The 14,731-nt window shown below is 39.8% G+C and overlaps 1 protein-coding gene across 34 annotated transcripts in view; it reads left to right on the top strand.

Moving 5' to 3' along the window:
* Positions 1-14,731, top strand: part of LOC115438765 (receptor-type tyrosine-protein phosphatase delta) — a 617,983-nt gene that overhangs the window by 521,313 nt on the left and 81,939 nt on the right. For 22 of the 34 annotated variants that reach the window (XM_030162597.1, XM_030162584.1, XM_030162598.1 and 19 more), the window contains exons 11-12: positions 7,602-7,747; positions 9,613-9,754. In XM_030162597.1, coding sequence (XP_030018457.1) covers positions 7,602-7,747; positions 9,613-9,754 — 288 coding nt within the window. Of the gene's footprint in view, positions 1-7,601; positions 7,751-9,612; positions 9,755-14,731 lie in introns of all 34 variants that reach the window. The other 12 variants (XM_030162582.1, XM_030162579.1, XM_030162571.1 and 9 more) reach the window with 1 other exon arrangement.

Raw genomic sequence — 14,731 nt, 5'->3', positions numbered from 1 at the left:
AAGCAGCACAATATTGATGGAAGAGCAGGTCCCCATCATTGCACTGCATGAAAACCTCTGCAGTGAATTAATGTACTATTCCTGATCCAGTAATTAACAATCATTCGGGGGCCATATCCCTTTTCAAGTAATCACTAATTGCAATAAGAATTTCAGTTTCCATTTAAGGCAAGATTACCGATGAGCATGCAATGCAAATCAGCCAGCAGTTCTAATTAAGCTCCAATTCCTTTTCTCTCAGTCTGCCTAGACCCTTTGTGAGTGTATACAATGTGGAGTTTGTTTTGTCGGCATTACAAAAGACTAAATTTTATCATAATGCTGCAGATAGAGTGCTTTGTAGTGCCCCAAGAAACTGGTTTATGCCTGTGTTTGTTCCATTGGTTAGTATGTGTGCTTTATCTCCGCTCCCTCTTTCTTCAAATATTTCTTTGCATTCTTAGTTTGTATTTATCACTGCATATGTGCGTTTGCATTACCACCATGTTTTTTTTTTTTTTTTTCCTTGCTGGCATGAAGTCAGATGTTCCTCAACTATATACACAGTTAATTAATCCATAGAGAGGCTGTTGCTTTATAAAGCACATAGCCAACTGCAATTCACAATCAACCCCAACTCATCCTCTCTCCACTTTGAATACATTAATAATGAAATTACTTCGCAGGATTTTAGATACCTGAAGGATTCCATAGTGCTTAATATCCTCGGCGTACATACTAAACGCGTCACTTCTATCCTCCGCAACATGAGCCTCTTATAGTTCAGATTGTGCCACTTGCTGCCAAACAATTCATCAATATTACAGAGCTGATATGCTGCAGCTTAAAGATGTCGAATGGGGTTAATGGCATCTTTAAATGCTCCTTTCTTCTACTCATACGTCCAAAATGGAGGCGCGTATTTGCAGACTGCCACCCAATGTGTTAGGATTAATTATCACCCTCCACAACCCCACCTCACCCTGCAAGTTAAAGATTCAGAGAGGAAATGGCCCCTTTCATGCAAATGAAATTGAATATGTCAGTCAGTATAATTGTGAAAACCGAGCCGTCTTGGACTGATGTCTGCGCCGAATAGAGGCTCCAACGGAAAGTCGGTTTAATAATGTTCTTCTCTCTACTCTTTGATTCATGCTTTTTAATGGCTTTGCAGATCAAACTTTAGTCTATGGTGGAGTCCTGATGACTTGAAATGTTTGGGCCGTTATGAATGGAGCTCAGACTTTGACCTCTTTGAGAGCAGTCTTTAAATTTAAATTCAGTGTTTGGCTCCGAGTTAAGCCAATATCAAACAAACTTGTAATGAATGCAGATCCGCAAGATGCTCTGAAGTCGGGCTTTTTATGAGTTCAACATGTAGACAGAAATGTGTGTTATCTTTGCCATTCTGTTATTCTTGACCAATATTGTGGCAACAGGTACAACCTCTAGTTCAGCCTCACAAATGCAAAACTAAAGAATGTAAAATAGAAGTCAGCCTTTTACATATGTATAGAGACCTTACTCCCCTGTAGGATTTCATTATTTTCTCTTTTCAGCTTCACTTTTTTTTGATGATGGGCTGACTATTGTAGGTTTTATTTTCCCTGACATTGTTAAAAAAAAAAAAAAAAAAAAGAAAAAGTTTAATTGCATTTTCCCCCTAATATTAGTTTTAAAAACCCCAAAGCTGCAGCTATTCCTCCTGAGCTCTGACATATATTTACAATAACTGAGAACAAAACTGAGATATTATAGTTATACAAGTATAAAAGTTTAGGTCTCTTTGTCCTAAAACATCTTATACTAACACAAACTACAAACACTACGTAAATATTTCAGCAGTCTTTAATTTATTTTGCTGCATAATTATTTATCTTTACTAAACTTAAATGGCCATTTGTCTCCAATTTAGATAAGTTGTCTGATTACTATGGTAAAATCAACCAATATTGACTTGTATTTTATTGCTCTGTATTAGTATTCACTACGTACCCCAATTTGTACGCTACAGTTTTCACTTTTAATTTCATTCATATCCATAATGTGCTATATATTTATTCATGTCCATTGAAAATATTATGTATGTTCAGACATACTGTTTCATTTATATACAGGCCACTCTTGGCTATGTTAGTTTTACGCAGTTGTAGTGAGCAATAATATAAATATCTTAATTTCTTTATTAAAATACAACACAAAAATAGAGGGAATATTATGCACAACAGTCAAAACTACATGGATTCTTCAGGACACAGTCAGTATTTAGTATGATCTCTGTTCTCGTGACAAAAATGTAGCCCGAACGATAAGAAACATCAAACACATGTTGAAGGAAACCTGATGAAAACATATTAATTAAGTAAATCTCATAATGTCTGCGCAGAAGAGCTCAAGACATGTTCAGCCAGTGTTTTTCAACCTTGGGGTCACACCTGGAATTCAAATGGGGTTGCCTGAAATTTCTAGTAATTGATAAAAATAAAAAAAAAATACTATTAAAACATGTTTTTTAAAGATTCAATATATGTTTCATGATAATTAAAACACCGCACACTTTTCCCATTAAAAATCAACTTCAAATAAAATCCAGGATATAATATCTTGATTGACCTGATCATATGACTGCGTGTGTTGCTACAGTTCAACATACACTGCACCCGCCAAGACATCTCCAAGAGAAATTGAGAAGCAGACATCAAAAAGGTGCATTATATACATTATATAGCCTAAATGTCGTCTAAAATTAACGTTTATTTGCAATATAGTGTAGCAAACTGTGACATGTTCAAAACCAAATTAATTTTAGCAAAAAAATGCCTCCATTTTGCATGTCTGGGGTCACCAGAAATTTGTGATGTTAAAATGGGGTCACGAATCAAAATAGGTTGGAAACCACTGTGTTAAGCCCAAAGCAAGGTTACACTAAATATTGGATGCTTCAGTCTCCAGTTTTGTTTTTTTTTTTCCTGTAACTCTTGTTTGTTAAGACTCACTTATGCTCACTTTATGTACATAAATAGGTACGTCTGTTTCTAATGTTGTCATGCATTACTGCCTTCATACTTCCATGCATCCTGTACGATGGATTGAGAGTTTCTCAATCAATCCACCAGAGGCCACCGCTCTTAATTACCATACTGGCCAAATACCATGAAGAAGAGTAAAGTTTTTTGAAAAGAAGGAAGTCAATAATAACAAACAGAGCGATGGCAGAGGAGGTTTTACTCATGTGGATACTAATATTAACATTGAGAAGGGTAGTTATCATAAATATGTCGGTAGTTTTTCACTAACTCACACAGTCGCTCTTTGAAATCCCCTATTTATGGAAATTATTCTGTTAAATCTCAACACTGCCTCGATTGCTCCTGGTGATACTGGTCTGTTTCGTTCATCTGGGTATGCATCCGCAAGCTCCCAGAAAACGAACAGAATTACGCATGTAATGTACAGACAGAATGCTCTCTCCATAGAGCATAAATGAGCCCTAATGCTATTCTGCATTTCAGCTGTATCTTGTTACAGAGACTGAGAGACGGGTACCTACATTGTAATATAAGATGGTACTCTTCCTAAAACAACAAACCTGCTTGTGGCCCAAACAAACTACAGTACATAATGTGCTGTGCCTTTGAAAATATCCCATATGCTGATTAGGATTGTGTGTGTGTGTGTGTGTTTTGGAGAAAGAGTTCCATTCATACACAGCTCTGAGCATTACCATTCTCCTGCCATTATTGGTCTTTACTTTTGGGAGAGCAAATTTACCCACAGCAGCATGTCTGCTAAAATAGTTATGACTGACAGAAGTGTAATGCAATTTGTGGTGTTAAGCTTGCCGAGTCTTTGTAATGGACACGTTTCTTGTAAACAATAATAGTCTCTTACCATTAACCCACAAGGATGTTAATGCATCTTAAGGACAGTAGTTTGAGTTAGTATTTAATTGGGAGAAAAACATAAAACAAATAATGCCCCTGCCTCTCTTCTGTGAGCACGGCAGTGTACTGGAGGCTCGTTTTAGCCTAGTGTCTGTGTGCTAACTACTGTTCTCATACTCCCGCTGCTACGTCTGGTATTGTTTGCTTAAACATCTGCCAGACCGTAAAAAATTGTACTTCTCACTCTAATGGTAATGTATCCAAAATGTATTTCACGCTGCTGCCCAAAATGAAAAATGAAAATGAAACAGATTCATAAATATGTTTCTAAAGGCCTTAAAAACAGTCAAAGGGTGACTGCTGAAGACTTCCAACGTCGATTTATGTGCGTCCATGAAAAGACATATACTTCTAGTCATTAAACTGTCCTCCCCTTCAGCCCTTTGGACACGCACATTGTCTGAAACAGCCCAGGCATTCCAAGGGAAGAAATACAGGTATGCAACAAGGTTATATAATGACCTCGAGGGAACGCAGGCAGACGTCCACATCACTAACTTTGGAGCTTGCGACAGGCTTTACACTTCTCATTTGTTTGCTGGCGACAGCTTAGCACTGGATTAACAGGTGCCAAGCCGTGGTATTAATGCAAATGTGCAGCAGAGGTAACAAGGCTTTTTGCTCAACGCCAGTTCATTTTCATTCTCTGTAATTAACCAAAACGATGCTATTCTACATCCTGCTTCATAATATTCTCATATTAATTGCACTGTATGTAATTTATGCCGCTAGGGGTCTCTTAATCAAAATAATAAGACATAGTAGAAGGTGACATCCTGAAGCTGCGGTGGATTATTGGATTTGTTTTTTGCCAACACTCCAAATGAGACAAAGCAATATAATGTATAGTTCTATTTATGTTTCATGAACTGATGTATATTAAAATGGTGTTATTTTATTTCAATTAAATAGTTGCAAGTCGCATTAGGAAAAGTGATATGATGGCATTGACAGGTAAACAAATTAAACAGACTGAGGATTTGGAAACGTTTGATGTCTTGTTAAAAAGATATTTAACATATGCCTTGTTTTGCTGGTTATCTTGCAACAAAAAATATCTCATTTTGTGGTATTACATTGTGGGATACCCTCTAAGACACAAAGAAGATGGCCATATATTTGCTCGACTATTCTCCAATCAAATCATGTGATACAAGGTCTTTTTGTGGCGCATGTTTGCACAGTGTTTGTTCACAGACCATATCTTTTTGGTTGCTGTCAAAGTGGTAGTCATGACATTGTTCAGAGGAAACCGAGGTTTTAATCAGCCTCTGTCTACCTGAAGCTATACGACGAGTCGGCCAAAATGGATGTTTGTCAGCGGCAGACTTAAAATGGGGGTATGATGGTGATATCAGCGGCCATGTCTGTGAAAACACCATTACCTCCGTGTCACGCCTCAATCACTCCCCATTGTGCGATGACTGCCCCCACCCTCTTCCCCTCACCTCCAGCGCTGATCTCCCGTTCATGTCGTAGCAGTCTATCACAGCCGGCGTGGGGAGACGCACCGAGCCGTAATGAATGGCCCCAGAGCGAAAACAGCCCCAATAGCATATCAATTACCCATCAGCACCCTCTTGGCTGGGTGCCAATGTGCACCACGTCCCAGCCAAGTCAACGAGATAAGGTGCAAATGCAGATATAATGATGCTTTTTGTGGCGTACAAATTACACAGTGTCAACTCTACTGCCCACCTGTCAGACATGTCAGCCGCTGAATGACGGGAAGATGAGTGTGTGTGTGTGTGTGTGTGTGTGTGTGCATAAAAAAAAAAAAAAAAAACATGCACACATCATAAGGCAATCAGGTGATTTCCCAGACTCCTTTCACCAGTGGAAACCCAGTGTCTTGCCTTTTTTATCTGCTCCCCCTTTTGATTGCTGACCAGACATCTTACGCCGCCTCCCCAACAATCCTGCAGGTTAATTTGTCATTCGCATGCGGTGCTTCTGTTGCTGCTGGGCTGTACAATCTGGGAGGGGAAATCAGTCCACACGCAGACACGCGAACAAGCGCTATCACACATTCTCACGCGCACAGATGAGGTAATTCAGATGGTTGGCATTACTGCAGCTGTGTGGCCCCTAATGGCCTGCTGAAGTGATTGATAAAAGGCAAACAGTTGCTCCGAAGGGGGGACAGATGGAGCTACACCTCCCACTGACGCTGGCACTCTAGCTTCAGAGGAAAATACTAGGGGGTCTGACTTAACGCTATGACATTATTGCTGTTGAAATTACAAGAGCCTTGATCATTATGATAGAGCTGGAATTTCAATCTCACAATCACAATCTCATCAGGGAAGAGACAGGTTTCTTTGATTACTAATCACTTTGGTGTATTTTGATTTTTTTTTCACCAGTAGTAATAGAAAATTTACCCAGTGAGAAAGGACTGATAATCCTGGAGAAAATAAGTGAAACTGAAATCATTTCTTAGAAAGTATAAAGAAAAAAAAAAACATAAAAGAGGATGAAAGGCAAATCACTTTCCTTAGCACAGTGTAATTCTAAAAATCTAACTCCAGGAAAGAGAAATCAGTTCGGTGCAGGAGAAATCAGCCATTGTATAGGCTTGTAAAACCAGCCGAGTACATGGGAATGTCCGTGCAGTGTCTACACAAAGCAAACACTGTTCCCCTCTGCTATTCTCTCACCTCCACTCCCCTGCATTTTTAGCATTTTTATCCAAGTTGCCTTTACACTTGACTTGTTTTGCTGAATTGAGGGACCAATTAGGAACAACACTGCTCACATCGCCAATCAGAGCGCTGCGAGGTCCTTATCAGGTGCGTGTCTCATTTGCGTGGTGTAAAAACAAAGTGTTCCACGTGTTGATTTTTAAGAGATTAGCAATGTCTGCGACTGGACAAGCTTGGAATATAAGCTACGGCAGTGAACAGAAGCGTTTTGTTTTCCTACTGTTTGGGAAATGTTATAAATGATTAATTGAACGGCCAAATGATTCATGCCAAGCAGAGTATTGTCTATACAGCACAATATGAAACATCTTGAAGAGACAGATGGCTTTACTGATGGATGAAACAAAGTTATGTAGCTTTAAGTACAACAAAAAAACACTTTCTTTACTCAAGACTATTCTCTGACAGTATCATTATGAAGATGCTCACTGTCGGCGGGAAAAGAAAATTGTACCTTGAAAGCCACAACTAACTCTTTTGTCAATGTGAAACACTCATATTCGAGCTGCAATTCCTTGCGATATCAAATGTGGTGCAAATTACCTGTGTTATTTCAGATTTTTTTTCCAATTATTATTTGATACTTTCCAATTTTCCTTCAAAATATTTCATCAACTTCATCTGAGAATTGCTAAAGTGCCTCACTCCAAGAATCCGATTTGATTTCAGAACTCCAGAAATACCTCCACGGTCAATATAAAACGCTTTACACACTCTGCTCCCAAGACCTCTGTCCTTTTACTTCTGATCTCAGCTACTGATCATCTGTTTCCACTCGCACAATAAAGTCAATACAATCTCTTGTCCTGACCTCCAAACACAATCCTCTTAACAGCCACATGCTGAAATCTGCAACTTTGTTACTTTCTGGTGTGTGGGGCTTGATAAGAGAGATTAATTACTCTGCCGGCGGTGCTTAGCATGCTCACTAACTATTTTTGTTATCTTTTATTTTTCTGTTCTCTCTATCCAGCACCACCAAAGTTTTTAAGAACCCCCAATGACCAAACAGGCGTGCAAGGAGGCGTGGCATCCTTCATCTGCCAAGCTACAGGAGATCCACGGCCGAAGATTGTGTGGAACAAGAAGGGGAAGAAAGTCAGCAACCAGAGATTTGAGGTATTAGGTCTATTGTTCTGATGTAAAATGCTCGACAAAAATGGGAATGCTTCAGCACTGCTTTTGGCTCTGCACTCACATAATCCATTGCACCAAGCCCCCGCTCACTTGCTTATTCGCCCCGACTTGCCACCACGCATTAGCAGGCTCTAATAATCACGCTGGCCAGGCTCTGAAACATGCATGAGTTTTAATGAGCAAGTACACAAAAGATCTGGAGACAGATTTGTAATCAAATAAAAAACAAGAAAAGAGCAATTGGATGGCAAAAAAAACAACAACTTGTGGTGTGACCCAGATACCTACATTAGCATCACGCCACATCTGCCAGCTTTATGCACAGTGAAAGGAGAAGCAGCTCTTTCACTTGGAAAATCCTTTTGCTTTGTGGCATTTTTATCTTAATGCATGTCCTGCTGCTCTTATTTTGGCTGAAGCTTTGCACTTGGGCTCAATACCCATGAGAAATAACAAATCATCACAGAACACTGATAAGATTTCTATTAATTTCTGTGTCAGTCCTGGGGACTATCACAGTGTCACTTCTTTTCTCCTCTGCTCTGGCTTCCATATTTGCTTGCTACTGCAAAGCAGCGATGGCTCAACAGAGCTCTGAGACCATGTCCCGCCCCTTCTTTACATCTCATAACCATGGAAATCTAATCTTATCAGAGTTCATAGCGTTTGCATCACTCGTACTGCTGAATGCTAACACGCTACTTTCCATTCCCATGTTGTCTCACACAGCTTGCTAGCTGCTACCATTCCATGCCTGTTCAGTCATGCATTGCTGCCTCATCCTCTAACAAAAAACCATTTCCTTTAAAAGTCAATCTGCTTCCTTTCTGGTTCACTCTTTGCTTTTATTATGAAAGGAGGCACTTTCTTGCCCTCACCTGCTGTCAGCTTGAACGCTAACACCGCTTTAGCTTGGCCAATGAAATGTTGAAGTGTATTGATAACTAATACGTGACCAGATATACTGTGTACTTTAAAAATGTTTGTAGGCCTCTGTGTGTGTCTGTGTGTGAGAGTATGTGTGTGTGTGAGTGTGTGTGAAGCTGAGGTCTTGGCCTATTTTTATTGAAATCTACCTCTATGCTTAAAAGAGATTGAGTTATGACACAGGGCTTTCTAAAATCAGTGAGTATACAACATGTAGCATGCAAAAATAGCTGAATAAGCTACAACAAACACCTGTTTGTGAGCATTTTATGTGTCCGTCCGTCCAATACAGTCGGTCCTGTCTTTTGTACCACTACTTCACCTCATGGTACAACTGTCCGTAACCGTTTATCAAGCCACCTTATAACTGTTTGTGCTTGTTTCTGTCCCATTAACACAATCCAGTGTGATGCATTTCTAAAATAGATAGTGTGTTAACTTTAAGAGTGGGACACATTCAGACTTAAATTATACAACCCGAGATCTGAGAAAAACATTTCTGACAAGATAAGCTTCCCCATTCTTAAAGTTAGTAAGCTGCATTGGTTATTTTTTTTCCCTGATTAATACGAAGAATAAAACTACACATACCATCTTATTAAGTTACTAGCATTCAGTATATGTTAATACTAAAAAAAAAAAAAAGCACAAAAAAAAAAGATTAATGCTAACATATAATCTGTCAGCATCCTGATCCTGAAGTATATTTATACATGTACAACATACAAGCACAAAACACTAGAAAACAAGGATTCAAGGTAGGCAGCAGCTTTTGTTTGTCATAGGAAGCACATTGTGTCAGTCACCATCAGTGTTGTTAGCCAAATGTCTTGTTTTTCTTTTCTTTCTCTGCAGAAGGTCCCTCACCCATTGTGAACAAAAAAATCTCCTTTAACATATCTTGTCTCTCGCACCTGCAGGTGATAGAGTTCGATGACGGCTCTGGTTCAGTGCTAAGAATTCAGCCATTGCGCACGCCCCGAGATGAAGCCATATATGAATGCGTCGCCTCCAACAGTGTTGGAGAGACGAGCGCTACCACCAGACTCACTGTTTTACGTGGTAGGTCTTTCCAACAAGCCCAAAAAGAAAAAACACACACCACTAACATGCCCTTTTTCTCCCAGCTAACCCAGGTAAGTCTGCATTTACTTGTTTTGTCTGTCCTGTCCTGTCCTCTTGTCTTTATTTCTGGCTTTCACATTTCACCATCAGATAAATTAACGACTCTGGTTACACTCACGTTGTGTATCCTAACTTGATAAGATTTAGTCCATTAACCATTTAGCCAAGTAAGTTTCCGTTTCTAAGTGACTTAAGTCATTTGCATATAGATTCCTGACACAATAATTAAGATGCCAGTTAAATTATGCAAATAGCCATCCATTCCTAGCCTGCGGTAGTTTAATGGAAAAGCTCAGCAATAATTTTCAAATCAGTCATTTTTCATCTCTACACTTGAGTGCAGATATTCACATGACTGTGTTACATGAGAATAAACCTGTGTGTTCTCATGTGATTAACTAGCTTAAATTGTTTATAGCGGTCTTCTGGCTGCAAGTTTACTCAATGCCAGGGACCAGCGGCTGTTAATACGTTGCTGTCCTCTGCACAAATGTGTGCAACAAACCAGGCAGGAAAGGTCAGCCACTTTGTTTACTTCCAGTGAGCAGTGAGAATAAAAGTCAAATGACAAATATCAAGTTGGTTGACAGTCTCTTTTATAATGAGCACTGAGCAAAAATTTTATCTTGATTGCACACAACATTCCATTCAAAGGCAAATATGTAGTGGCCCTGAGCTCAAAAGGCTGCGTAATATCTCTCTAAAACATGACTTGTTTGGCTGTGAATGGAGAAAATGGCTTTAGAAAAAAGCCTTGGGCTGCCTGAATGAGGTGTGTTCCATTATGTGCCACAATTACACAACATGGCAAATGAGATCCTATTGAAAGGGTTGCTTCCATCCTATAGAAGAAAAAAAAAAGCTGGCTCTGTGAGTCTCTGAAGCACCAACACACCCCGCCTCTACCCTACACCACCCCACCAACCCGCTTCTTATCTCACCAATGAGCCAACAAAAGACCCTTTGCACTGTCTCCAGAGGCCGATTGAAAGAGAAAGGTGGCACGTTCACATGCAGCTCTCTTCTGTTTACTCTGGAGCACAAAGTGAGGGTGTGTATACGCGTGTCTGTGTGTGTGTGTGTGCAGTCACATGCAATATTATGCACATTTCCTCTTCCTTTCCCTCTGTCTCTATCTCAGTTTTTTCTCTCAGACACACACACATGCACAGACACACCAATAGATTGCTGAGGGACGGGCTGAAGCTGCTCTCCCTGGCTCCGCGGCCTAGCATTAGCATGTTTATTACCATTTCCATTTTGCTCTTCTGCTCGCTCTCCTTTCCCATCAATGTATTGAAGGTGAGTAGAGGCCTATCACGGACAAGGCTCCCCCCACCATCACAAAAACAGGAAAAAAAAAAGAAGCGTTTTCTTATTCGACTTTGAATAGAAAAGGTGTGCTTCCTATCATCACGTTGCCTCCCATCCAAAAAAAAAAAACATTGCTACTGTGAATATTTTAGGCAATAATCTACAAACTACTAATAAAAGAAGTGCGACAGCAATCAGTCATACAAAAGAAAGAAAGCTAGACAAAAATCAGATAGAAATAGAGGGAAGATAATGCTACGGGGCTGAACAGACAGACCAGAACAAACAGCTTTTGGCAATAAAACGAGCACTGGCTTTTGTTATAACCTCAAATTGAGATCTGCTTCACAGAGTGTATCCCTCATGCAAATGGTCAGTGTAGAACTGACTGTGGATGTGAAGGACCTTGGAGCACACTGTGAGGGTAGTTTACTGTATGAGCAACTTCAGGTAGCACAAGGTTACCTCGAGGGTGCTTTATATATTATTTAGGAGATGAAAATACTTCCATTTCCCAGAAATAGTCCATACAGTAAAAAAAAAAACCAGTCCACTACTGTTTGACATAAACTACATATTAGTCCAGCAACATCGCCAACAAAAAAGACATTTTCATGTAAAACACTGCACCATCCAGCATCTGAGAGCTAAATAAATAAGCAAAAATACTACAGTGGGCCTATTACATATAAAGTGACTGTTCGTTTAGTTCATTTGGGCTCCAATGGTGTGTGGAATCAACTGCAAAGCATCTGTTGTGGGGAAACTCCCAACAGGGGGTGACGCCTAATTCCATGAAGGAAAAAGCACATTGTTGTAATTGCCATGCTACGAGGAGAGGGGGGACTTGAGGTGACAAATTCCAATGCACATGGGGATATTAGTATTCGGATGGGCCCCCAACTTGATGGGAAGTGCCATTAGTAATGAACTTCTAGGCTTAGACAAGCGATTTGCATGAAAAGCGAACTCGTAATCATGTTCAGAGTCAAATCTGCCGTCCCACAGCACGAGGAATGGGCTTCCTTTTTGCTTTTTTTTTTTTTTTTTGCGTGCTCTGTTTTGATTAACTAGTATAGGAGGTGACCCGTCTCATATGCAACTCGTGTCTTTGAATTAAGGTCCTCTTGATTTGCTCTGTAATTGAAAATGACTTCAAGGGATTGAGAAATGAAGAATGAAAAAACAGCATATTTGGGCTGTCATGGAAAGAATATCATTTTCCGCCGTATTTCAGCTAGTATTTGATATATTTTATGGATATGTTGATATTTCCTCTCAGGGAAAATATCTATCACTAACAACGTTGTATTATCTAAAACAAAAACAAAAGAAACATTAGAATAGAGTTAAAGCACCTCACAGTCTTGGCTCTGTCTGCAGTAGTTCCAACAGAATGGTGTGTGCATTTGAGTTCTGCAGTTCATGATTCAGACATGATTAAGGATTTATATTGCATCCTCATACTCCCATTATGCTGTCAACAGCCATTTCCTGTGCCCCACACACAGGCGCGCAAACTTATGCAGCTGTGCACAACTTGACAGTGGGAGCGGAAAATGGGAAGCCGCTCTCCTGTGACGGAAAAACAGAATGCATCATTTCAATTTGTATGGAATGGTGCAACGGCACGATCAAAGCCTTGTCGCTTAGACGGATCTTTCCACATACAAAGGAAGGGCTGCTAAATGATCAGTGATTATTCATAAATAGTCTGCTCTTTGTTATTGTGAGGAGAAAGTAGTTTCCTCTATAAAGACTGCCAAAACGTACATTCAAAGCTGAGAGAAGTAACTTAACATGCTTTGAGATAAACACCCTAAAAAAAACCTGTAGAAAAACGCACCTTAATGCTTAATCCTGAGAATGCACACTTAACACCGTCTCAGTATACAATGCCTCTGCTGTTACAAGTACAGAGGGAGAGATGGACAAAAGCTGGTCTGCATGCTCAAATTGCTAAGGAAGATAAATGCTGTGTCAGCTGTCTCGCGCTGTCGGAGCAAGGGATGCGGGGGGATGAAGTAAGTGACCATTGTAAAATTACTGAGCTTGTGATCAGTGGCTTGCAAAGAGGAGCATAGGGGGGCCTCGGTATAATTCTCTGCTTTACTGGCTGGAGCGCCATACATACTGAGACCTGAGCCGCCACATGGAACACTCAATTTTGTTTGAAAAAAATATGTTTTTCCTCCAAAAAATTGAGCTGCAGACATATGCTGAGTCACTGCACAAGGCAGTCTGAGCTTAACGAACAGAATTTTCTAGTCTGATTGGTTGTCTGTGTAGAAAAATCATTTCTGATGGATTGTTCTGGCATTCTACTAATGGTTTTTATAGTTACGTTCCTGTGTCTCAGATGCACCAGTGTTTCCATGTGAACCAACAGTTATTAGGTGTACCTGCAGCAGCATTTATGGCTACTGCTCAGAAACCAACAAGTGCTTTTTGTCTCAGCATGCTGGGACAAATGGTAACTGAGTGCAACCAACTATCAATTATTGTCACATCCATTAGAGGTTTCATAAAATATCCATAGGCAGAGTTATTGCCTGGGAGATGGCCAACACTGACTTGATGGTACTCTCCCCTCAATTGCCAACTTTTACTCCGCCTATACGTCACAAAAATGGAGCACATGACATGTTATTCATTAATGTAATTAAAAAGATGGAGTTGACTGTCCTTCCAAAATTGATCTCTTTGAAAGGGGAAAAACTTTCCCCCCCTTAGTGTTGCAGCTTAGTTAATCATGGAAGCCAATCAGCATCCGTGTTGCATGCAGGATGATATAAAACAAAACCGCTGCCAACAAGACGGATGTTAGACTTAACAGTCGACATAGCTCGTGAGAAAGCATCTGCTTTATCTACAGAGACACTTGGACTGCTTTTGAACAAGATAGATATTTTTTTTCACACATTGTGCCTCTGGATTTTAATAAAAGCAAACACAGCTTGCTAAATTAATAATTATTGGTTCAGGCAAATTAGATTCATGCCTTTTCACTACATTGAGAAGCCACAGGACCAGAAGCACAATTACGCAACGAGATTGTTTGCCAGTAAAATCCTGATTTGGACCTTAAATCTACATAAAATGTCAGATCTCATCTGTTTAATCCACACTGATATCTTCTTTTAGCAATAATATCCTACATAAAAGGCACAGCATAGTCACATCAGAGTGATTTCTGATTTTATTATGAGATACAAGGCTCAACTACAAGGGACGTATGGTCATAAAATGTAAAGTGTGGAGGTCTGAGCCAGGTAGTGGGGTGTAGGAATGGGTGGCAAGGATGCTAATGTTAGTTGCTTTGATCTTAGCTACAGCCAAAACTCATTTTCTACTAGATTAATTGGCTAGTGCGGGGTCATCCTTAATGTATCTAATGATCTTGAGAAACTTTTCGGGCGGTGTGAGGATGTTAGCTTAGTATTACCAAACAACCTTGGGCTAGAAAGTGATGTAGCAGGAATTGTGTTTTTGAATGAAGTTATAGGTCTATACATTAATGCACAAAATAGACGAACATGAGGAATTTTTTTTTTTTTTTTGCATCAGACAAAAACACTTAAATCAAAAGCTGTCAAACCT

This window comes from Sphaeramia orbicularis, chromosome 18 (assembly GCF_902148855.1).
Source record: "Sphaeramia orbicularis chromosome 18, fSphaOr1.1, whole genome shotgun sequence".
Lineage (NCBI taxonomy): Eukaryota > Metazoa > Chordata > Actinopteri > Kurtiformes > Apogonidae > Sphaeramia > Sphaeramia orbicularis.
The sequence above is the reverse complement of the archived record's forward strand: the minus strand, read 5'-3'. Positions and strand labels throughout refer to the sequence as shown.